Below are 25,581 nucleotides of genomic sequence, written 5' to 3' on the forward strand. Positions count from 1 at the left end.
CCCCCACCCCCCACCCCTCTCCCCTCTAGTAACCACCAGGTTGTTCTCTAGAGCTAAGAAAAATCACAGGAGGCATCACAATTCCGGACTTCAAGTTGTACTACAAAGTGATCAAATGGTATAGTACCGGCACAAACATAGACACATAGAACAATGAAACAGAAAACCCAAAAAGGAACCTACCATTAATATGGTCAATTAATTTTTGACAAAGCAGAAAAGATTATCCAGTGGGAAAAAGATCGTCTCTTCAACAAATGGTGTTGGGAAAACTGGACAAGAACATGCAAAAGAATAAACAAGTAGACCACTGTCTTACATCATACACAAAAATAAAATTCAAAATTAATTAAGGACCTAAATGTGAGACCTAAAACCATTAAAATCTTACAGAAGAACATAAGCAGTAACCTCTTTGACATCAGCCATAGCAAATTCTTTCTAGATATGTCTCCTGAGGCAAGGGAAACAAAAGCAAAAATAAACTATTGGGACTTCATCAAGATAAAAAGCTTCCACACAGCAAAGGAAACAATCAACAAAACTAAAACGCAGCCTACAGAATGGGACAAGAGATTTGTAAATGATGTATCTGATAAAGGATTAGTATCCAAAACATATAAAGAACTTGTCAACTTAACACCCCAAAAATGAATAATCTAATTTAAAAATGGGCAGAAAACACGAAAAGACATTTCTCCAAACAAGGCATCCTGATGGCCAGCCGACGCGTGAAAAGATGCTCAACATCACTCTTCATCAGAGATATGCAAATCAAAACCATGAGATATCAACTCACACTTGTCAGAATGGCTAAAACCAACAACACAAGAAACAAATGGTGTTGGTGAGGCTGTGGAGAAAGGAGAACCCTCCCGCACTGTTGGCGGAAATGTAGTGCTTGGTGCCTTTAGTAGAAGCAACGTGAACTTTTTCCAAACTTCCAATTTATTTTATAGAAAGTTTAAAATATAGTAATAGAAATGATGATAATTGTGATGACAACATTAGCAAAGCCATAATTTACTGAGTGCCTATCATGTGCCAGGCACTTCTGATACATTTTCTCTGGTTTTCACAATAACCCTAAAAGTTAAATATTATCTACAGAAGAGAAAATAAGACTCAGAGTAGTTAAGAAAAATGCCCAAAGTCATGCTGATACGCTGTCACAGACCCAAGACTTAAGCCTAACATACTCTCAATGTTTCAGAGGGGGTAAAATGTATGTACACGTGTGTGTGAGAAAGAGAGCAAATGATGAAGCAAATGTGGCAAAATTTATAAAACAGTGAATCTACTAAAGGATATACTACAGCTCAGGAGTTCTTTGTACTTTTTCTGAAATTCTTTTATAAGTTTGCAATTATTTCAAAATAAAATTAATAAACAAAAGTTTCTAACTCAGTGGGTACAGAGCAAACATTCATTTTGTCAGAAACACTGCTAATCAGCCAAGAGTTATCATTAATCAATGACCCTGAAGACCCAAGTCTTGCATTTCCTAATTAATGCTGTCATCATTACACGAATTTCCTTATTAAAAACTAAATGAATAATGGTGAAACTTCAGAAAGCTGAAAGTAAATGAGAAAAACTTTATTTTGTTTAATTTTGGGAATTATGAATAGAGTCAACAATAAAATAATCTTTGAAAATAATGACAATTTTCATAATATAGTTAATTCAACATCTTGGCAAATATTACTTAAGATTATATTTCAAAATGAATTCCTTCTAAGAAATAATATTTGTTTCTGGGAGTTCTTAAATAAGAAACTAATTATTTTTCTAAATAATATGTAAATGACTTATATAAGGATGATGTAGATATTAACAGAAAATTTATAACAAAGATATCTACTTAGTATGTTTTTAAATACCATTCTATACTATCAAGGCTAAAAAAGTTTCAATTCTACTTGAAAATTGTAAACTTATGTTGAGAAGGTACAACGAATATTTTTGTTCAAGTTAAATACTTGTCTTGAAACCTTAAAAAGACATGGATACATCCATTTCTAATGAAACTAGTTGGGAAACACAGTGGTATACCATGTAGACTTTAAAAATTTTTTTTAATTTTTTTAAAGATTTATTTATGTATTTGAGAGAGAGAGAAAGAGAAGCAAGTGAACACAGAAGGGAAGGGAGAAGGAGAGATTCCCAGATAGACTCCCCACTGAGCGCAGAGCCCAACACCTGGGGCTTGATTTCACAACCCCCAAGATCACTATCCCAAGCCAAAACCAAGAGTCTGACAATCAACCAACTGAGCCGCCAGGTGGCCCTACCATACAGACTTTTAAAAAATATGTTGCAAGTTGACAGTATAGAATAACTTCTTAAAATAAAAATAAAAAAATTTTAAAAAGTTTTCAGGAATTTAGAGAAAAAGAATATCCTCTACAGCAAATACAGGGAAGCTAATCATCATATTACACCTTCACAAAGTCTAAATGAATTCTTTAAGAACCATTTCATCAACATGATTATCCAAGGAGGAAAAAATTATTTTAAAATTACAACATTTTTATTTTTATTTATTTTTTTAAAGACTTTATTTATTTGTTCATGAGAGACACGGAGAGAAAGAGAGAGGCAGAGACATAGACAGAGGGAGAAGCAGTCTCACCACCGCAGGGAGTCTGATGCAGGACATGATCCCAGATCCCAAGATCACACCCTGAGCCAAAGGCAAACACTCAACCACTGAGCCACCCTGGCATCCCTGTTTATTTTTCTTTAATAAACTACTACTATCCTGCTTAATATGTGCCAGGCACTATTTGGCACTTAAATACATTCACTTCATCACCTGACTTATTTTACATTATGAAATATGAAATAAAAGAAGCCATTAAAAGCTTTTTTTGTGACTCAGATCAAATAAAAATGACAGCATCAAAGAATCATATTCTCTACTGAATAATCTGAAGACACAATGGAAGGTCATCCAGTCTGGAATGATATTCAGGTAGTTTCTGGGATGCCTGGGCGGTTCAGCAGCTGAGTGTCAGTCTGCCTTTGGCTCAGATCATGATCCTGGGTTCTGGGTCTGGGGATCGAGTTCTGCATCGGGCTCTCCATAGGGAGCCTGCTTCTCCCTCTGCCTATGTCTCTGCCTCTCTCTGTGTGTCTTTCATGAATAAATAATTAAAATCTTTTTAAAAAGGGTAAAAACATTATGCTGTTTTTAAAATAACCAATATTTCTTACAACAAAAGTTCAGCTAAATAGACTAAGTACCTTTCAGTAATTTTTCAAGAATTTACAACTCGAGATAAAATGGTCACCTCTTCCACTTTCACAACCTACTTCCATTTTACCTACATACACAAGTGAATTTGCGTTCTCGGTTCTTAAAGAAAGCACTATTGATATACATTGGGGTGGGGTGCCAGGTAGTAACACCACATACTATACATAATGAGTATTTACCTGCTTTGTCCTGAACAGCAACGGCTCCTTTCCCTCCAGCAGTTGTCATGGACTGTGGGAGAGGTGCGCCAACGGAAGTGGTGGCTGCTTCTCTGATGACTCCAGAATTCTGAACTCCTCCACTGCTAGCGCTCACATTAATGGCTCGTTTGTTCACAGCTGTGGGCTTATTTGAACAGCCTTTATTTAAACTTGACTGAAAAGTAATGGAATATTTAAAATCTCAGGTTTCTAATGCTCCATAATATACATTAATATTTTATCAATTCCCTGTTAGGTTAAAAATATATAATTTCCCTTATGAATCTTAAGTTTGCCGGTAGATCGGAGAGTTTCCCTCTGAACTAAAAACCCTTTTAAAATATTTTTGAAGAGAGAAACACGAGAATTAAGTACAAACAGTAGTTTTAAAATTAAGTATCAAATGGCTTTGTACTAAAATCATTTAAATGCCTTCATATAAAAATGATTATAATGTAAAAGTACATGTGTTTAATGGATAAAACATGACTTCGATATTCCGAGCTAGACTTATTTAGTAAAAGCAGAAATAATGAAAAGAAAGAAAATACCTTACCTTAGAAAGAGCAGTGGAGTACTGAAATGCTATACATCGCACAGATGTCTTATGAGCACTGATGGTTTTAACTGGTGACTTCAACATCCTTAAGTCATATTGATATATTTTCCCACGGGAAGATCCAATAGCCAAAGTGGCTCCATCAGGCATGAAATCTACTGCAGTTAGAGGGGTGTCAGCCACTAAAGTTTTCACTAGCCTTTGGAAAGAGTAACAAAGTATATATACATAGATATGTGAGCATACACAAGTATATAAGCATATGTGACATCAAGATAGCTATCTACCAAAACCAGTTACTTAGAATTTGGCAAAATTACCTAGAATATGCATCCCCAATATTTGTGTAAAGCAGAAATTCAGAATTAGACTGAGAGACATTTCTAATAGAATGGCATATAAAGGCACTGAACACTCCATCCTATTTTTCTATTCACTTGCAATGGGTACGGTCTACATCATCTGGAAGCAGCACTTACTTCTCTAAGTAATTACTACTTTGACAGTGAACGTGACAGGCCTCCCGGGTCTTACTCCACAAACAAGGGCTCTCGTCTGAGGGTTAAGGAGGCCCTAACTGTCCCCTTTCCATTTATTGAACTGCTCACGTCTCAAGAGGACTATGACCTTTTGCAGGGAAGCAGCTGCTACTTTGCTCTTAGCTGAGCATTTCTTGACCAAAAAACTAACAGAATCCACATGGCTTGATCCTTATGAAGCTAATACAGAAATATGGATATTGAACTGCTGAAGCTGAGCTCTTTGCCACAGTATCTTTCACAGTGTAAGAAAGAAATGCTTACTGACTCTTAAGGTTCAGTCAATTAGTTCAAAAAGAAAGAATAAAAAAAGAAAAGTTTTTTAAAAAGAAGAAAGCAAAACAAGTTAACAGCAAACTTTTAACAAGGGCTGACAGAAAGTCCTACCCTAGTCATAACATTACCATTTTCTCCCACACAGTCTTTGGATATTATTAGGTGTCTTCAATACACCTGTAGCATTCTTGTACCATTTTTGTTTTTTTATAGCGAACCAAGCACACCTATAACTATAAGAAGGACAGAAGGCACAATGGACCCAGATACTTAGGAGATGATGTACCCTCCAGTTCTAGGTCAGTGATTCTCAACTGGGGACAATTTTGCCACTTTTGCTAATTTGGGGAGTGCCACTAGCCTCTGGTGGCTGCTGAATATTCTACAATGCCCAGGACAGCCCCTCACAACCAAGAATTATCGAGCCCAAAATGTTAATAGTTTAGAAATCCTGCTCTTGATAATTAGTTTTAAAGCACATTAATCATATAGATTTTAAAATGTACATATTTATATTTCTAAAAAAGAATACTATGCCTATATGCTAAAATAAAGATGTGCAATCATTAACAGGCTATCCTCAACATTTACCATCTGGATGCACTCTAAAGAATATTGGTACCTCATATATATTTTTCTGCATGGAAAGAAAAAGAAAAAATTCTATCCTCTTAGATATCAAGCACACAAACTTTAGATCCCCCAAACATTAATCAGAGGTCTATGCAAATCACAAATATGTCTGCTAATGAGATAATAGTTACTTATTACTTAATTAAGAAATGATCATGTCACACTTACTTCTTACTTGAAGTATCATAGAGGATGATTCTTTTATCCAAGCCTATAGTCACAAATAACAATTCATTGACAGGAGAAAAACAGATGCCTGAAGCTGGAGCTTTATGCGTACTGTCAAAGTTATGGTATGGACTCTGACTATTTACATCCCAGAGAGTTACTATTCCATTATCCGAAACACTGCCAAGTAGTGATTTCTTAAATAAGGAGTACTTCAAGTGTCGAACAGACTATAAAAATAAGAATAAATTTTATGTAATTGTAAGCATTCATAAGAACATCTTAAATAAACTACATAAATAACAGCCAACAATCAACCACACCATTCACAGGGGATTTAGGACTTCTCTGGTTTATACAGAAACAGGTTTCAAGTATGACAACCATAAAATCACTTAGTGGGCTATAAGATGAACCTAATACATACCAATATTCTAATCAAATATTTGTCATGGTTTTATTATCTTTGAAAATAAAGATAATTTTATTTTCCCCTTTTGTAGAGGAAAAATACAATACCAAGTTGAGATTAACTATGTTAATTCATCAGGGTTAGGAACATCTACCACAATAAAAGGCCCAGTAGCTAATCACAGCCAAATCACAAATAAGTATAAGAGGGCATGATCCCGGGGTCCTGGGATCGAGTCCCGCATCGGGCTCCCTGCATGGAGCCTGCTTCTCCCTCTGCCTGTGTCTCTGCCTCTCTCTCTCTGTGTCTCTCATGAATAAATAAATATAATCTTTAAAAAATAACAAACAAATAAGTATAAGAGAACACTGGCAGAGAATAAGCAGAATTTCAAATTTATTTTCTATATATATTTTAGGTATTTGGATATATTTGCTTGAATCTGAGTGAGCATCTGATGTACTGGCAATTTAACACATGAAGCATAATAAAAAATTAACTAACCACAAGGAAAGAACTGACAACACTCTACACTGGGGACGGACTATATCCTTCTTTTAAAAGCATCAGCCTGAGGGCAATATTGGCCTTTCTCTAAACACTCATCCCTGAAGGCAGTGGAGACAGTCTCTCTTTCTAGCTTCTGCAGGACCAGAATAAACAAAGATTCAATTTGAGTAAACAGATCTTGAATTAAAACTGGATAAATTTTATCTTTTACTAAAATGTTGCTTTCAAACTTGTACTGATATTGTAATTTACTGAGCTGAGGGATTAAGTATTTTACATTTAAGATAATTTTTCCTGCACATAAACAGTAATATAAGTACAGAAATTAATAGTAGAACCTGCAGACTGGGAAGCTGGTTATAAAACATCTTCAAAGAGTTAAGTTATAGTACCAGATAAAATTATGAATCAGGCTCTAGTAGGCAGACAGTAGCTAGACATATAGGTCCCAGACAGACCTGGCACAGAATAAAAGTCAAATCTGAAAGGTTTTTTTGTTTTTGTTTTTTCTATCTAGTTTTATCTATTATAGTCCAAAAGCTTCTCTATACCACTAGAAACCACATAGAAACCACTAGCTTCTATAGATTAAAAACTCATATACTACTTATTTCTAAGATGTTTCAAAATAATACCTGTCAGCCTTTAACAACAAAAATATTTTGGAGTAATACAAAACGAATTCTGCCTAAGGAAACAAAAGGACTATTTGTTACCAGACACCCTAAGGTAAGATAATTACTATGGGCATGCATAAATTTGGCTCCTCATTTTCATATGGTTAGAGTACAAGGAGAAAACATTGGTTTATATTTTGCATTTCTGTTAAGCAAAAGTATATCCACTCCAAAAGACAAATCTTTCCTCTGGTCTATACTCAAGGAAAATAAACTACTGAGACCTTGACTATATAAAAGACATAGAAGGCATCTGGGTGGCTCAGTTGGTTAAGCATCTGACTCTTATTTTTTAATTTTACTCATTTTTTTTGAAGATTTTATTTATTTATTCATGAGAGACACAGAGAGAAAGAGAGGCAGAGACACAGGCAGAGGGAAAAGCAGGCTCCACACAGGGAGCCCGATGTGGGACTCGATCCCAGGTCTCCAGGGTCACGCCCTGGCTGAAAACAGTGCTAAACTGCTGAGCCACTTAGGATGCCCAAGCATCTGACTCTTAATTTATGCTCAGATCATGATCTCAGGATCATCAGATCAAGCCTTGCATCAGGGGCTCCATATTAAATGTGGAGAGATTCTCTCCTTCTCTCTACCTCTGCCCCTCTCTCCACCCCCAAGCGCTCGTGTGCGCGCGCGCTCTCTCTCTCTCTCTCTGTCTCTCTCTCTCGGAAAAAGAAAAAGAAGAAAGAAGAAAGAAGAAGAAAGAAGAAAGAAGAAAGAAGAAAGAAGAAAGAAGAAGAAAGAAAAAAAAAGAAAAGAAAAGAAAAGAAAAGAAAAGAAAAGAAAAGAAAAGAAAAGAAGAAAAGAAAAGGAAAAGAAAAGAAAAGAAAGATCCTTAGTAAATTGCAATGTCTATAGAGTCATGTGTCAACCTAGCAAAACATTAATTTTTAAAAAAAACTTTGCAGCACACTAGAGTTCATATATTTATGGTCCTTCATATAATCTAAATCTGGATTAAATACACAAGCAGAATTTACTTAAAAGAAAAAAAACCCTAACACCATAAAACAGATCTCACAGATTCTCTAAGTACATAATATTCAACCTCTTAGCCACAGGATTCCTACTGGAATATGATAATCCAGAATCTATTAGAATATAGCAAGGAACTGGGAGCCTATTACTTCATATAACAAAACCTTATAAATAGCTAAAAATGCATTTCTTGATTAAGTCAAAACCTAAATTCCAAATATTGCCTCATATTTTGTGGATCTATATAGCAACACTTTAAGAAAAGAAAAAAAAGGCTAATGACAACCATAAACCTTCCTCTCAGATAACCTAGGTTCAAGCAGAGTCTTGGCCAAACTCTGTAGGGTCTTGGGTAAATTACTTAAACTCTCCAAACCTCAGTGTTCTCATCTACAAAACAGAAAATGCTCTTGTTTTCTAATCAAAGTTGTTCTAAGGATTAAGCAATCTCTGCACAGGGCCATGTACATAGTAGTAATTGCCACTCTTCTCACAGGTTCATGACTCAATCATCATTGTTTATGTACCCATTTGACCATACTTCATACATATTTTTAATAAGACCCTTAAGTAGCCAAACTAATTTCTTTAAATGGCTCCCCTCTCTCTGATACATTTCTGACCTTTCTACAGTGATTAAATCATCATGTCTTTAGATTAGCATTAAGAGAGTATCCAATGACTTGGATAAATTAAGTATTAATCTACTAAATTATATTTAAAGTAAGTACTAATACATGTTAGTATCAGCAGCACTTATTAAGCCCCTACCTAGTTCCAAATTCAAGCTATTTCTAAGAAAAAAAATACTTACAAGAACATTATCTTAAAAAATCCCTATAAGCGCAATACCATTTTTTCTTATGATACATTATTATTATGTAAGAATGGCATGTGCTTGTGAAGAAATACATGTTTCTAAATATAAAAAATACATCACTCACTATAGATCAAGGGTTGACAAACTTTTTCTTGAAGGACCAGGTAGTAAATATTTTATGCTGTTGTATGCAAAAGCAGTATAAATGAGTTTGGCTGTGTTCCAATAAAACTTTATTTACAAATATAATGGTCAGCTATTGGGTCATAGTTTGTCGGCCCCTGCTATAAATGTGTGAAATAAAAAAACAAAATACATAAACAAAAAAGAGAGAGAAAACTATCCATAATCCTACCACCTATAAAAAAACTAGTTAACATTTAATTTTGTTTTAAGTCTTCATTTTATTGTTTAAATACTCTTCTGCATGAATGTATGTTTGTGTGTATCCAGTAAGTATAAACAGAAAACCTGGAATCACACTTTATTATTATAAAGTTAGCATTGTCACTAATATTTTCTACATGATTTTAACAGCTGGATAATAATGAATGTATGAGCATATCAACTTATCTAAATAATCCAACATTGGACATATAGGTTATTTCCAATTTCCAAGTACCCTAACTGCTAATTTATGAAGGAATTTGTATTTCACTGTTGTTCATGATTTAAAGGTTCTTGGTTGAAAAATGCTAAGTGACCATCTGTCTTCCTTCTTTTGTGAATTGCATATTAATCTACTTAGCTTATTTTCTATTGGGCTATTACGATTTTTTTAAACTAATTTGCAATTGATCTTACTATAATAAGGATACTAATGCTCTCATAAGTATATCTATTTCCCCATTTTTCTTTCAATTTTGTTAATTTTTATATATTGCTTTTTTGTCAGATTTTTGGTTTTTATATACTTAAATTTATCAAATCTGCCCCCCTAACTTATGACTTTGTTCTTATACTTAGAAAAGCCTTACCTTCACAGAGATAAGACTGTACATTCATATTTTATTATAGCTTTATATTCTGTAATATATGTGTGTATGCATATACACATGTATATATACATATATATGCTAGACACTATACATGCAACTATGTACATACAATAGATACTACACATGTACACACAGACCTATGTGCATAAATATATAATTTCCCCTCAATTCCATCCTTTCCCTCTTAATTTGCAGTGTCTTACTTCAAGCACTAATCAACTGTCACCAGATGTACGCCCCACTTCCATTCTCAGTGGCTTACTATCCATCCTTCACATTAATGCAGCAGTAACTTCTTCAAAACTAGAAATCTGAACATATTTGTCTTACTTAAAATCCTTTTCACTTGAAGACTGAAAAGTTGTGTTTTTTTTTTTTTTTTGAAGATTTACTTATTTATTTATTCATGAGAGACACAGAGAGAGGCAGAGACACAGGCAGAGGGAGAAAAAGGCTCTCTGCAGGAGCCTGATTTGGGACTTGATCCCAGAATTCAGGATCACTACCCTGAGTCAAAGACAGACGCTCAACCTCTGAGCCACCCAGGTGTCCCTGAAAAGTTAGTTGTTATGGTGGTGGCAGAGTTTCTGAATATGTCTCTGAATTCCCCTACGTATATTTGTGTTTGTATGAACACGCACACAGAAAAGACAAGAAGTAAGCCTGAACTGCCTATCCTTACAAAGTCCTATTTTTCAAGGTTGGCCCTTGGCTAGTGTCTGGGAACTTAGGATTTGGGGAGAATTCCCACTACCCTAAGTGGTAAGAGCCACTCACTGATAAAAGTGGCTCACTGTGCCTACACTGTTTGTGTAAAATATATGGCTTATGGCTGAACTATGGCTGAAAACCTGCTCTCCTTCTGGGAGTCTGGAATTTCGATAGAGGGTGTCTATGTAACTAACTGGCCTCCAATAAAAACCCTGGGCAATGAGTCTCTAATGAGCTTCCTTGGTAGAAGCGTTTCATACATGTTGTCACAATTTGATGCTGGGGAAATTAAGTACATCTTCTCCACTGAGAGAGGATGCTTCGAATTCTATACTGGGTTTCCTTGGGGCTTCACCCCAGGCACCTTTTCTCTTTACTGATTCTGCTTTGTACCCTTTCACTGTAATAAATCATAGCCATGTGTATGATTATATGCTGAGTTGTAGTAGTCCCAGTGAATCATTAAACTTGGTGTTGGGGATCCCTAGTGCAATGAGTGTAACTGTCTGTGAGTGTGTGTGTGAGTGTGAGTGTGTGAGTGTTACAGACAGCAAAACTAAAATCCCATGAACATTTACAACAAAATCAGATGATCAGATATCCCCCTGAGTCATGTTAGTAAGTCAAACAATTAGCAGCCACAAGTCCTTCACAGTGTTAGTATCTATGCAAAAGGAAACAGCAGGAAGTAACAGGGAGTCTGAGACAGATATGAGAACAGGAAAAGCCCCAAGTAGCCAATAGATACATAAAAAAAAAAAAGCATGGTGGCCAATTTGACAACATCAGCTGAAACCAGGATTATTTGCTGCATTGGTGGAACTATACAGAGGTCTGCAGAAAGGTATGAAGAGCTAGAGAAGTTTAGCTGCAATAAACTCCCCAAACTGAGCAGTCGAGACGCCTTCCTCCCAAGTCAGGGCACCACACTAAGGAGACACTGGTAGGAGTGGGAGCAAACCTGAGTAGGATGGAGTCAACAAAGCTGAGGAGAGCAGAAGTTCACCTGCAAGTGAGTGAGTGGAACGAAGTTGGGCAACTCAGGAAATGAGTCACCATTAAAACAAAAACAAAACTAAATCAAAACAAGAGGGAGCTCTTGTAAGGCTAGAAAAGATACCCTGAGCCCCATCTCTGTGTAGAAATTCAGGGAAACTAGCTACAAAGTTATTATGAGAAGGACAAAGAGAACAAGAAGAAAGGCATTCTCAAGAGATGACCAAAAAGAAAATAAAATGATACAAGACACTACCAAACAATATAAATCAGAATTAGAAAACTTAGAAATGTCAGAACTCAGCAAAGAATTAGAAATTTTAAAAGCCTCTTCAAAAATGAAGGTCAATTTAAAAGGAATATAAGAGGGATCCCTGGGTGGCGCAGCGGTTTGGCGCCTGCCTTTGGACCAGGGCGCGATCCTGGAGACCCAGGATCGAATCCCACATCGGGCTCCCAGTGCATGGAGCCCGCTTCTCCCTCTGCCTGTGTCTCTGCCTCTCTCTCTCTCTCTGTGACTATCATAAATAAATAAAAATTAAAAAAAAAAATTAAAAGGAATATAAGAATTAATAAACACAATAGATAAGACCTTAGAGACAGGCAAAAAGGAAAGAATTTTTGAAAATCGAAAATAAGGAAAAAGTTAAAATGATTTCAAAGTAATAAATCAGTGAAGATCTAATAAAGAAAAAACAAACATAAGGAAAATAACAAATATGAAAAGGAATTTGAAAAAACTTCCTTGAAAGAAAAGATGTGAAATTATGTATAAAATGAGAACCCCAAGTCCTCATGAATGATAATACAGAATGACCAATACCAAGACACAGTCTAATAAAATTACTGGACTTTATAGAAGAAAAAAAAATATCCTTTGGACACCTAGGGAAAAAGAAACAAGTGACTTCTGAGGAAAAAAATACTTAAATTACCAGCAGACATTTGAGACCAAATATGATGGGAGTAACAACACTGAAATTCCTCAAGGGGAAAAAAGTGACCCTGCTACTGAGTTACATCAAAAGAGAATTTATCTCAGAGAAAAATCAAAAAGCAGAAAACACGTACTTATGGAAACAATATTAATGTATGGTACTCTTGGGATCCCTGGGTGGCGCAGCGGTTTGGCGCCTGCCTTTGGCCCAGGGCGCGATCCTGGAGACCCGGGATCGAATCCCACGTTGGGCTCCCGGTGCATGGAGCCTGCTTCTCCCTCTGCCTGTGTCTCTGCCTCTCTCCATCTCTCTGTGACTATCATAAATAAATAAAAATTAAAAAAAAAATGTATGGTACTCTTTGTGATTATAAAATTTTGCAAAAATACCTAAAATACAGAAATGTTTAAACTGTGGCATTTGAACAATGGAATATTATAGAGCCATTAAAAAATTATGGTTATGGGAGCACCTGGGTGGCTCAGTAGGTTGAGCATCTGACTCTTGATTTCAGCTCAGGTCACAATCTCAGGGTCGTGGGATCAAGCCCACATTGGGCTCCACACTGAGTGTGGCATCCGCTTAAGATTCTCCCATTCTCCCTCTCCCCCTTACTTGTGTACACTCTCTAAAATAAATATATTAATCTTTAAAAAAATTATGGTTATGACTACTAATAAAATGGGATTCTCACCTAATAAAATGGGATGGAACCCTACTGTAAAAAAGGCAGAAAACAAGACTAGACCGACAGAACGGTTATTAACTGCATGGAGGGAAGATAGAACTATAGAAAGATTGCAAGAAAACATTCTTCCCATTACAGAAAATTTGGAAGACAGATAATAGAATGAAAAAAAAAAAAGCTTTTAAAAAGTATCTACATTAAAGATATAGAAGTTTATTTTATGCCAACATGTCAATTATAAAACTGTGCAAAAAACATACTATACAGACTAGACAAATATACACAAATACTAAAAAAATAGATGGAGGACATATTATTATGCAAACATTATATATAAATGTTCCTGTATAACATCAAGGAGACCACCATTCTAGAAATAAAGTTTTGTAGTCAGCCAAACCCTCTGAGTGGTAAAATTATATGGGTAAAGATATAACCAGACAAACAAGCTACCCCAATTAAAATTAAACTCATTCTTGATAAAATAATAATTATTTTTAAGTGTAACTACTAATTATTTACACTCACCAGACTCTATACCAAACATGCTTACTAATACTTATGAAATCTATACCTAAAATGTCAAAAATTACATTGAATAAAATGAACTCATTTAACACATACTGAAATACATTATATTTATTTTTTTATATAGACTATTATTTAAAATCTCACAAATAACCTGCTGCATTTAGGATCATTTTTAAGTCTAAGGAATCAATAAAATAGATCCACTCTGTAACTGCTTTGAAAGGGCTGCAGTTTGGGAAAGGCAGCACAGGTTAACCTATTTGTGAGCTCACACTGCTGAACCTGCCAAAGGGCAACATACAATTGTAATCTAGGAAGTCTGTCAGCCCCCGCAGTTCTGCAGAGGCAGTAAGGCTCTTTTCCCCCCTGCAGTGATCCACATAAAACTAACAGCTTCAATTCAGTTCAGACACTCCAAAGTTAAGATCTAAATATATTCAGGGAATTTCACTTCCAATATGAAATTCAGTATTACAATGCTGATTCAATGACACTCCAGGTTTTTGTCACTTTTGCTAAGAAATCAATTTGGTGATTTTTAAATATTTCAAATTCTTGATTGTTCATAGAAACAAAAATTAAAATGTTTAATCATTCGATGTGCCCTATCTACTATTTTTCCCAACACCTAGACCCTACCTATAGTAACTGACCAACATAAAAATTATGTCCATTTTCTGGCAGACTTCAATTTTTATGAACATTGATTAAATTTAAGAAATGAATATTTAATATATTTAAAATAGTAAATGAATTTTGAGAAATCTAAATGAACACTCAAGTAGCAATTCTACGTTTCTAGAAACCAATAGATAAAATACTGCATAACAAAATAATTTATAGGAAAAAACAAAAAAATCACTCCAAAAATTTCAATTATAATGCTCATAAAAGGGAAATAATAAGTATAGAGAATCATGAAAACTATGACTTTCCTCACAAAAAAAAAAAAGCTAAGGAAAATGAAATAATATAGTATACAAAAAATAATACAGTACACAAAAATATACAAATATATGTTCCAGGGAAAGCGGAAAAATTAAAATACTCCAGTTCAATTTCTTCACTTTCTTTAATGCTCTCCTTCTCATAAGTCAGTCTAACACATGCAACATGATTACTGAGGTCAAGTTATACCTGGCAAACAGCAGGGATTTGGAGGGAATACACTAAATATACTCAAACCAGTTTGGGAAAGTGAATCACAGAAGTTACTTTAATGATTTAACATGATTACTCATTAAAAGCCCACACTGAAGTTCCCTGATCTCTTACCAAATGTTAGGACCGATGCTAAATACGCTCAGCATCTCGTTTAGCCCTCAAACAAAAACATGACTCTACTGAAAGTATATTCTCATTCTCATTCAACAGATAAAGAAAAGGAGGCTCAAGAGTTTAGTAACTTGCCCAAGTTTGCACAGCTAGCTCTCCAAATAAATGTGGGACCTGGGATACAGAATGATACCAAAGACCCTATAGAGACTCTGACCTGTGCTAGCAGGGGCAGCAGACACAGGAAAATCTCAGGTAACCTTGCACAAGAGAAAGCCTAGAGCATTACTGTTTCCTCAACCAGAAGATAATTTAAATTCAGTTTTGCTATGCAAATAATCAATGAAAATCCTTTGAAAGCCAACAATACAGTGACCTGTCACACAGGATTTCAAAATATGCTGAAAGTAACAAGAGAATACTGTAAAGTTCCCAGAAGCTTTGGATTCTCAAATCTTTATACATTCAGCTGTTCCTGAGCTAGAAAGAGATCCCAACAAAAACAGTGGTACTACTCTTACAGAACAGACCTTCAAAATAGTCAAAAGTCTTGCAATCTAAAAGTCCTCATGTATAAAATGAAAATAACATACATATCACAAGTGAGTAGCAAAGATTAAATTAGAAAATGTAATGTAAAGCAATATTCATAGTGCTTGAAACACAAGAAATGGTAGTAAGAATTCTACAAAGGTGGTACCTTTGCTGAAATGCTCTCCAAACCTCTCATTACCTATAGTCACCCCAGTGCAACAAGATGGTCTTTTGCAATACATAATACTGACATAATTACATACCTGTATGGAAAACTGAACCCTCTATCTCACACCATACACAAAAATTAATTTGAAATGGATTATAATAGACATAAATGGGAATGGTAAAACAATAAAGTTTTACCTAAAAGGAACAAAAGGGCACTATTTTTAAGACCTTGGGGCAAGCAAGATTTTTTCAAGACACAAAAAGCAGCATCCATAAACGAAAGTGATATACTAGACTAGATTTCATTAAATCTAAGAACTTCTGTTCATTCTTTTAAAAAGGCATTAGAGTTAAAAGGCCAGTTGTAGGCTAAAAGAAGATATATACAACATGCATATACAAAAAATTACTCCATCCAGAATATATAATAAAGTATAAATCTATCAGAAGAAACACAAGTATTTTGTCACAAGAACAGACTTTATCAGTCATTTCACAAAAGAAGTCATATGAAAAAACACCCAACTTATCTAACATGCAGAAATGCAAAAATTAAAACCATAAGATACCACTATACAACCATCAAAATTGTTATAATTAACAAGATAAGCAATTCTTGGTATTAGCAAAAATGTGACCCAAGTGAATCTCACAAACATTGCTGGTAGAAGTGTAAAATGGCACAAGCACTTTAGAGAACTTTTTGGCTTTTTTTTAGTAAAGCATGATGCCTACACTAAGATCTAAGCAAAATCCATTTTTGAATATTTAGTCAAGACAAGTGAAAATATATGTCCACAAAAAGACATTCATAAGAATATTCACAGCAGCTTTATTGTAACAGCTAAAAACTAGAAACAAAATACATGTCCATCAACAAACTGTGACATATACACACAATGGAAAACTACACAGTAGTAAAACAATATGAACCACTATTTCATGCATCAAAGCAAACATAATGAAGACTAAAAGAAACCAGACATATCCTATTCTAAGAAATAGATGTAGTGCCTAGAAAGGGTTAAGAGGGAGTCCTCTGATGTGCCAAAAATGTTCTATACTTTGATCCTGGTAGTTATGCAGGTATATGTAGATATAAAAATTCATTAAGCTGTATAATTAAGATGTATGCGCCTTATTATGCAAGTTATATCTCAATTTTAGAAATCTAAATACTTTACACATAATAAAGCCAAGAGCAATAACTTAACCTAATGTTTCCAAAACTATTCCTTCATATCTGGTTTTAACTAAAAAAAACAAAAAACAACAAAAAAAACAACAACAACAAAACTCTCTCACAAGATACAATAAAAACTGAAATGTAAGAATATACATGGTAGGTATCTGGCCTAACTTTTATATTACTAAAAAGTCAGCCCAGAACCTCTAAATCTAAATGTGTCGTGCTTCTAATATATCAAAAATCTTAAAAAAAAAAAAAAAAAGGAAAGAAAGAAAATTAATTTCCTTAAAAAGCAAGATATGTGAACAGTAAGATATTTTCACATTAGTTCCAATGTCTATGGGCTTAAGGTTTTATGTCTCATTATCAAAATACAAATAACCAAACAAAGAATGGCAAAAAATATTACCTCCTTTGTTTAGGACAATATTAATACATTCTCTGCGGCAAATCACTTTCCACATCCATAAAATACAGAAAGTGAAATTACCTGTAAAGGCGTTCTTTCAGTTCAAGGTTCTAGGGTTTCTGACATTCAACTAATCAAAAACTCTGATTAGCTCCTCAACTGCCTTCCAAAATAAAAGCTGAATCTTTGGTCTGGCATTCAGAGTCCCACATCAACACTATGTCCATATTTTCCTTTCCAATCTTTTTTCACATTGGCCCTATATAAAAACCTTCCTTAGTCCTTGTTTTTCTTCATGTGATTTCCTACATATAAAATATCCTTTTCCCAAAGTTCTGTACTAGCCTATTAAGATCTTTGTCATCTATAAATCCATTCACGTATTTATTAGATCTTTTCCATATAATGGTTGAGGACAAAGAAATAAGACATGGTTCCAGCTATAAAGTGGGAATGTAAAGAGCTAACCTGAATATAAATTAGAATCAAGTAATTAGCAAAGAAGTCAATTTATACTGTAGTAAAAATAAAACAAAACAAAAATCATTTAAGCATTAGACAAAGATGAAATCCTCCCTTTCAATTTTCCCTATTTTATTCCCAGATAATTCTCTCACTGTTCTGAATCACCATAAGATTGTTTTTATATCAATTACCAAAATCATTTTTATATTTTTTATTCCCCCAATACATGAAACTTGAGAAGACTTTTTTCTGTATCATTTAATATCCATTAAATTTTCCTTAAATACTACATACTATTCAAATAATGATTCCGAAAACTGCTTTTCAAAAGTGAAGAGCTCCCATATTTCATCTAATAATAGTTATGGCCAAAGTGATTACAATAAAAAGTAAGGATTAAAAGAGACTGCACCTCACTGGAAATTTCTGTAGATAATTTCATGGAAAGCTGGCCAAGAGTTACATTTCTTGAGTAACTGCATTTATTCTTTAACAAATTCTACAGAGTAATGTTTTATAAAGAAAAAAGTTACTTGAATAATTTTCCCTCATAAAGTTTCCCTATTTCTGTATTAACCTGAAAGTACATCATAAATAAGCTTTGGTACTTTGACTATCATATACTTACACAAAAATCAAAGCTCAATTTATCCTGTGCCTAAACACACTCAACTATCCATGTCCACCAAACAGAATTTATGAAGTATCTGTCTTGTAGCTGACATAGTTTGAGCTATGATAACTGTGATGTCATAGAAAGATTAATATCCACGTTTCAGATTCACCCTACCAACAACTGTTTGCGTTTTGTTATATACAGTTATATTCTAGGAGCATGTGACTTTTCAATGGCATAACTGAACTCATATAAACATAATCTAGTATGAATTAGCTTGTTATTTGAACATTTTTAAATAATACCATTAAAAAATAGCTAGCTCTAAGTTTTTCAAGCAAGCCAAATGCAAATTTAAAGTAATTTTGAAAACTAAAAATTCATTTATTTATGGAAGGTAATCCAAAATCTACCTTATCAATTCTGATTTGAATAAATACATACTGTACCTGGTTACTGCCGTGACCAAAAGGAGTACTAGATAAATTAGTGGTTACACTGTGCAAAATAATTTCGCCACTGAGAGATCCAGAAGCAATGTAGCAATCATTCCAATTATATGTGACACAAGTTACTTCATCTTTATGATCCTGAAAGAAATGAAAGTAAGTACACTGCCACATAACCTTCACACCTTACATTTATTTACATGTTTGTAAATTTCATTTATTGTAAAATATTATGTATTTGTAAATCTAATATCTGCTTTAACATTTTCCTCAAATAACCTTAAAAAAAATTACTCAAATGAGTAGGAAACTATTTGTTCAACACCAAGCCTCTCAGGGAACAGAGACTTGGTGTTATCATCGTAATAATGATCAGGTACTCTGAAACAAGAGACAAAAAGGAAAGGTAATTTTCTAGACGGCATTACGTCTACCTTCCACTGACAAGTAACCTTTACTGCAAGTTAACTATTAGGAGAGTCCCTGGCCTCAAGGGTATCACTGTTCAATGAGGAAGACTAGGAAGACCCAACATTTAAATTAACATGAAATTGGCAGAAGGAATGCTAGATGAGTAGGGGAGGGAAGTGTCCTAGGAAAGAGGCATCATGGTGACCTGAGTTGACAGAAGAAGCAGTGGGGAAGACATAAAACTTGAGTTCAACCTTAAAAGAAAAAATGAGTGATAAGTAGGGGAAGAGGAAAGAAACTAGACACGCAAAACCAGATAGAGAGAAAAAAAAAGCCCCAAAGCCAGAACAAGCAAGGCATGACTTAGAGGTAACGTAGCTGTTTCCACTTTCTGAATGCCTACTGTTGCTGGGAACATTAGGAATTCTTATTAGTCCTCAGAAGAATCTTGGGAGGCAAGGTCACTTTTCTCTTTTTATGGATTAGTTAACTACTTGAGGCACAGAAAGGCTAAGAAATCTGTGCAAGCTCACATCACTACTAAGAAGCAGATCTAGGATTCAATTCCAGGCCAAACTCCAAAGCCTATTTCCCTCTCAGGGTACTAGGCTGTCTCCCAATCCAAAGGGGAATTCACTTTGAGGAAACAAAACTGGTTTTAAACAAACTGTATTTTCCAACATCAAACTAGAGATATCTAGCAGGAGCATAGAAAAGTGATCAGGGCTAGGAGTATAGTTTTTAACAGTCTGTTGTTTTATCTTTTCTTTTCTTTTTTTTTTTTAAAGATTTTATTTATTTATTCATGAGAGACCCACAAGGAGAGGCAGAGACACAGGCAGAGAAAGAAGTAGGCTCCCTGCAGAGAACCGCCTGGAGAACCCCATGTGGGACTCGATCCCAGGACCTTGGGATCACGCCCTGAGCCGAAGGCAGGTGTTCAACCACTTAGCCACCCAGGTGCCCCTCTGCTGTTGTATAAACAAACTAACTTGTGTATCTAATAATTAGATTAATGTAGTATCAAGAACAGTAGCTATAATATTCCCCTTGTAATCATAATTTTTTAAATGGTCCGTCTAGTATGTCTGGAGGTATCTTTACACTTTATTCCCTTCCTAAGTCAATGAAATAACTGCTATCCTGAGGAAAAAAACGTCTGATGAGAAGAAAAAAAAAGACAGTGGACATTTAGTGCATTGTTCCCATTTGGAAAATTAAGAACACGGGGTCCAATACAATTTGTATGACTTTATAAAGAGGCAAGCGTCATCCTTATTTTGACTGTGGAAAAATAAGTCATTCAGTAAATATGCAATAAGCACCTACCAAGTGCCAGAAACTGTTCCCAGGAAGAGGACCGCAGAGAAGAGACCCAAAGGTGAAAGATTAGATTTCCCACTATCACAATCAGTCAATCAAATACTTACTAACTGAATGAATAAAGAAATGAAGTACTCTAGGAGTTGCAACCAGTAAGAAAGAAGATAAAACGATCTGGAGTAATTGGGAAAACTGAGGATGGAAAAATAAGTAGAATTTTGCCATGCCGTAAAAGTACAGGGTTAAGTGATGCTCCTAAAGTGAGAACATGTGACAAAAGTGGCCACAGACTTCTTATCTCTTCTCAATTTCTGTAAAGTATTCTCTGTTCATAGTTAGGTATACCCCTCTAAATAGCTTTAATTCTCATAATTTAAAAGCTTAAACATGGATAATATCTGAGTTTGCATCTCATCTTTGTCATTACTAGTTGTTTTACATAGAAAAAGTTTTTTAACATCCCTGAACCAGAGTTCCTCCACAGGTATACGAAAAAGTACTACCTGCTTTGCAGAATTCTTGTGGCACACAGAATAAACATATGTTAAGCACAGTGGCTGGCATACCAAAGAACTCAATAAAAGCTAACTATTCTCATTATTGGCAACTCTTCAATTTTCCTTAAGACTCTTCAAAGTTTAGCTAATATCTGAAATAATGAACTTCCAAAGGTAAGAGTTTAAACAGCAATTACAGGATTACATTTCTGTTTAACTAAAAGAAATTCTCTTTTATATACAATTTCCCTAGTAAGAATTAACTCCACGACATTTGACATTAACAAAATGATAATGATGTCTAGTATTTGCTTCAAACTAATGTGAGGGTGAGATTATATAATAATCTGATTAGAGAGTAGATAAGAGCACATATAAAATAATCTTGGTCATGAACTAATCATCAAAGCCAGACAATGAATATGTGTACGTAGGTATATGTATCAATGTGTAGAATTTTTCATATTAAAAGTTTTTAAAAAGACATATGAAAATGAAAAATAAATTTAAAGATCAGTCTCCAAATATTAAATGTACATAATAGTAGAAGCAGAATTCCAAAAAGATCATAATGCAGAAGCTTTCATGTGATGACTATTTTTATTTTCTAAAACTGTAAAAAAGCTAAGTATTTAAAGAAACACTAATTGTAAATAGTAAATTATTTTAGAAAATATTTCATGACCAAAATGAAAACATATACACACAAAAATAACAGAAATAGCAGCAACCAAATACATTAGAGAACTAAGAAGTCAATGCCCAACTTTGATTAGTAGGTCTATTACAACCATCCCAAAACCACTCTCATTATTTTCAAAGAGATTTCAAAAAAAGATCTCTGATGACAATTCACACTTAAGAAAAAATTAAGGAAGTGATTAACTCAAAAAGAATGGAACTAAGTGAAAAAATTAGGGAAAAGTTTTAAACACAAACAATATGCATTAGTGACATACATGGAGGCAAAAATAGACCAAAAAAAAAAAAAATTCTGACTAAATAGCATCTTTATTTTCCCTAACAAATCTCACTTCAATTCTGAAACATCTTATTTTTATCATAAAAGCTCAAAATTAAAAGTCTGGTAACTAAACATCCTCAGATACTTTTTTACTTATAAGGATTTAAGAAAAAACAAGTTGCTTACCTTAAGAGATCGATGAACTCTTTTTGATTTTAAATCCCAAATATTAACAGTGTGATTTAGGCCTCCACTTACCAAATACATAGATGTAGAATTTAAACTGACACATGTCTGTTTTTGCTATTAGAGAAAGAAAAAAAAGTTTTAATTTCATAGAGCTCAGAGCTGACTTTCAAGTCCCATTCAACACTTAGTAAGCACTTTATAGATGTTGAATTAAATGCTATAAACATGATAAGACTTAGATTCACCTGTCATCATCTTCCACATGCATCTAACAGCTTAAAAGGAGTTCAAAAAGGCTTCAAGGAACTCAACCAGAATGGTGTTCTCCTCCAGAGAACAGAGGGGACAGAGGAAGCTTAGGAACACCAGCAAGTCTTGGCCTCCCGTCATGGCTTACTTGCCCTTACTATTGCCCCTTAATAAAACCCACTCTTGCACTTTCACAGAATATCTTTAATTAGAATCAACCCATAGCTCAGAAAACACTAAATGCAGAAGAGACATTATAAAGGATGTCTAAACCTCTTCTCTCACAGATGGGGAACGTTCATAAAAAGCACAAAATAATTTGCCCAAAGTCTCACAACAAAGTCTCCCCAAAAGGAGTCCAGGTCTCAAACATCAGGTCATCAGAACCTGACTCTACACTCTTCCTCACATCTGTAAAGGCATCATCCACTCAGTTTCCCAAGATAAAAGTCCAGAATCATCCTTGATTTATTTTCTCCCTCCCTGCCATCTACCATAAGTTCTTTTAACTCCAAGCCTAACATAAACCTCAGAGGGGATCCCCTTTATCTACCACTGCTACCAGCATACTAATCCAAACCCTACAGAACCACGATTAACAGCAGCCTCCTAACTGGTTGTCCCATTTCCAACCTTACTCCCCTACATTCTATGCTTCACATGTAGGACGACCTTTACAAAAGGCAAATCAGATCATGACTCTCCCATTTAAAATCTTTTGATGGCTTCCAATCATCCCTAGAATAAACTGCAAACTCCTTAACCTGCCTTTCAAATCTCTTCCTACCTGGTCTCTCCCCATTTTCCTCCTCACACTCTAATTCTCCAGCCTCACTGACCTTCTTCCATTCCTTAAATGTATCAGCCCTGTATTTGCCTCAAGGCTTCTACACAAATATTCTTGCCTGGAAACCTAAAGTCCCTGAACTCTGGCTAATGACTTCTTCTGACCGACAGACAGCAACTTCAATGCCACCCCTTCAGGAGACCTCCCTTGGCCACCTAATGTTGCCCCGCTCAGTATCTTCTTTCAGTTCTCTGTGTAACACCTTACTCACTATCTGGGTATTCTGTTTAGTAGTTCACTCTCTACCACCAGGATGTCAGCTTCGTTAGAGCATATTGATACTCAATAAATATTTATGGAATAAATGGCTAAAAATACAGAGGTTTTCAAGTTTTTCTCACAATGAGTATCTGTGAGTGTAACTAAGATGTTGTACCTGCTCTTGAAGAGCACGGTTTGCCTTTTATCAACCAGAGATGCTCTCTTCCTCAGTTTTACATAACTGAGGCAGTATGTCTCAAATTCCTTATCTACCCATAGCAGACATTCTCCCTCCAGCCTCCAGTGTATCTGGGCTAGAACTGATGCTTGCATCAATCCCACCTACCTTCAGGAAAGGATGGATGGAAATCAAAAGTCCTTTTTAAATTAGATGAGAGGTCGTATTTCATTGTCCTTCTGTGTTCCAAGTGAGCTACCTTACCTATTCCAGTGTATAAAATTATGACAGCTACCTTAAAAAAATAATGAGCTACCTTACCTATTCCAGTGTATAAAATTATGACAATTCATAATGCTTTAATGCCTGCTATGAAAACTTTGAGCCTTAAATTGAGAAAAAGCTAACAACTACTTGTACCTTTTTAGTTAAACCTTATTCTTAAAAAAAAAAAAAAAAAAATAGCTTCCAAGGAATATATGTGACTGAAAATGGGGCCACTATCATTATCTTGAATCAGAGGGATTAACTTGTAAAAACTAAAGGATGAGAAAACAGTATGCAGGGAGAACTTCATTCAAATGCTCTGGGACCAAAGCTCAGTTTGACAAAGCCACCCTGTTTCAGGAGAGCTTGGGGAGACTCAGGCACGCCCCTCAGTAACCAGAAGGACAGAAGCTAAAGCAGAAGCTACCATCACCCAGGGGTCTTAGCTGATGGTCCTGTAAGGACAGGGCTACATCATTAGGACTCTTAAGGTCAAATCAACCTGGTGACCTAGGTAGGACTTGGGCTTTAAGAAGGCAGCAATACCAGGGAATCTTAATCTCCCACAGAGAGATGGAGAAAGCAAGTGACAAGTAGACAGAATCTAAGTCCTTGATTGCTCCCCTAGGATCCACTATTATTTTACCTAAAGATGTTTTAGTACTCATCTCCTCAAACCTTATTTAAATGTTACTGTATTTTTTTGAGTTTAGGTTAAGAATAATACTTTTAAACACCTTTATATTTAGCTGCAAGCATTATAAGAAGCAATTACCATCCAAGTAGAACTAAGATTTAATTTTAAACGTTGTTTTTTTTTTTTTTTTTTTTAAATCACTTACCCCTTCGCCAAGCTCGAAAAGTAGAAAAGGTTTATTTTTGTAATGTGAAACAACAATCTTGTCACCACTGGAAGATGCTGTCACTAGAAAGTTATCTAAATGAAGAGTTATGGAGCATCAAACGATCCATGAGCATCTCTAGCACTAGACTATTATTGCAAGAATTGTGATGATAAAAGCACTGCACTAACCTAAGAAGACAAGGAAATGAATATAGCTTATATATCAGCTTTCACAAATGGCTCAGGTTACTAATTACTAAGAGTAATTCTCTTTACTACTACCGCAGGGAAGACCTATCCTCTCTGGCTTTGCTATTACTTGAAAGCTATTTTACCCAAGTGAAATACTACTCCATTTTCAAAGAATAGGCCAGAAGGTCTAATTTTATCCTTCAAGAATGAGATCATGATAAAAGCAACATCAGCAAATATCAATCAGCCTTTTCATCTATAAACACTGCTCAAGATAGTTATTTATTAACACAGTACTTGGTACCAATTTAAGTTAGGAAACAAATAAAAAATTAGACCAGTTTCCAAAAATCATACCACGCTACCTCACAATCACATCAGTTTTGTTGATAGACCATTAAGTGGTTTATCA

General features: G+C 34.9%; 1 protein-coding gene across 3 annotated transcripts in view; it reads right to left on the reverse strand.

The window, feature by feature from the left end:
* NEDD1 (NEDD1 gamma-tubulin ring complex targeting factor) overlaps positions 1 to 25,581 on the reverse strand; it is a 46,532-nt gene that overhangs the window by 17,023 nt on the left and 3,928 nt on the right. Inside the window, exons 3-8 of one of the 3 annotated variants that reach the window (XM_041738910.1) lie at positions 24,976 to 25,070; positions 22,389 to 22,505; positions 19,008 to 19,148; positions 5,638 to 5,867; positions 4,019 to 4,220; positions 3,442 to 3,607 (exon numbers count right to left, since the gene is read on the reverse strand). In XM_041738910.1, coding sequence (XP_041594844.1) covers positions 3,442 to 3,607; positions 4,019 to 4,220; positions 5,638 to 5,867; positions 19,008 to 19,148; positions 22,389 to 22,505; positions 24,976 to 25,070 — 951 coding nt within the window. Of the gene's footprint in view, positions 1 to 3,441; positions 3,638 to 4,018; positions 4,221 to 5,637; positions 5,868 to 19,007; positions 19,149 to 22,388; positions 22,506 to 24,975; positions 25,071 to 25,581 lie in introns of all 3 variants that reach the window. The other 2 variants (XM_041738909.1, XM_041738911.1) reach the window with 2 other exon arrangements.

This window comes from Vulpes lagopus, chromosome 23, assembly GCF_018345385.1.
Source record: "Vulpes lagopus strain Blue_001 chromosome 23, ASM1834538v1, whole genome shotgun sequence".
Classification (NCBI taxonomy): domain Eukaryota; kingdom Metazoa; phylum Chordata; class Mammalia; order Carnivora; family Canidae; genus Vulpes; species Vulpes lagopus.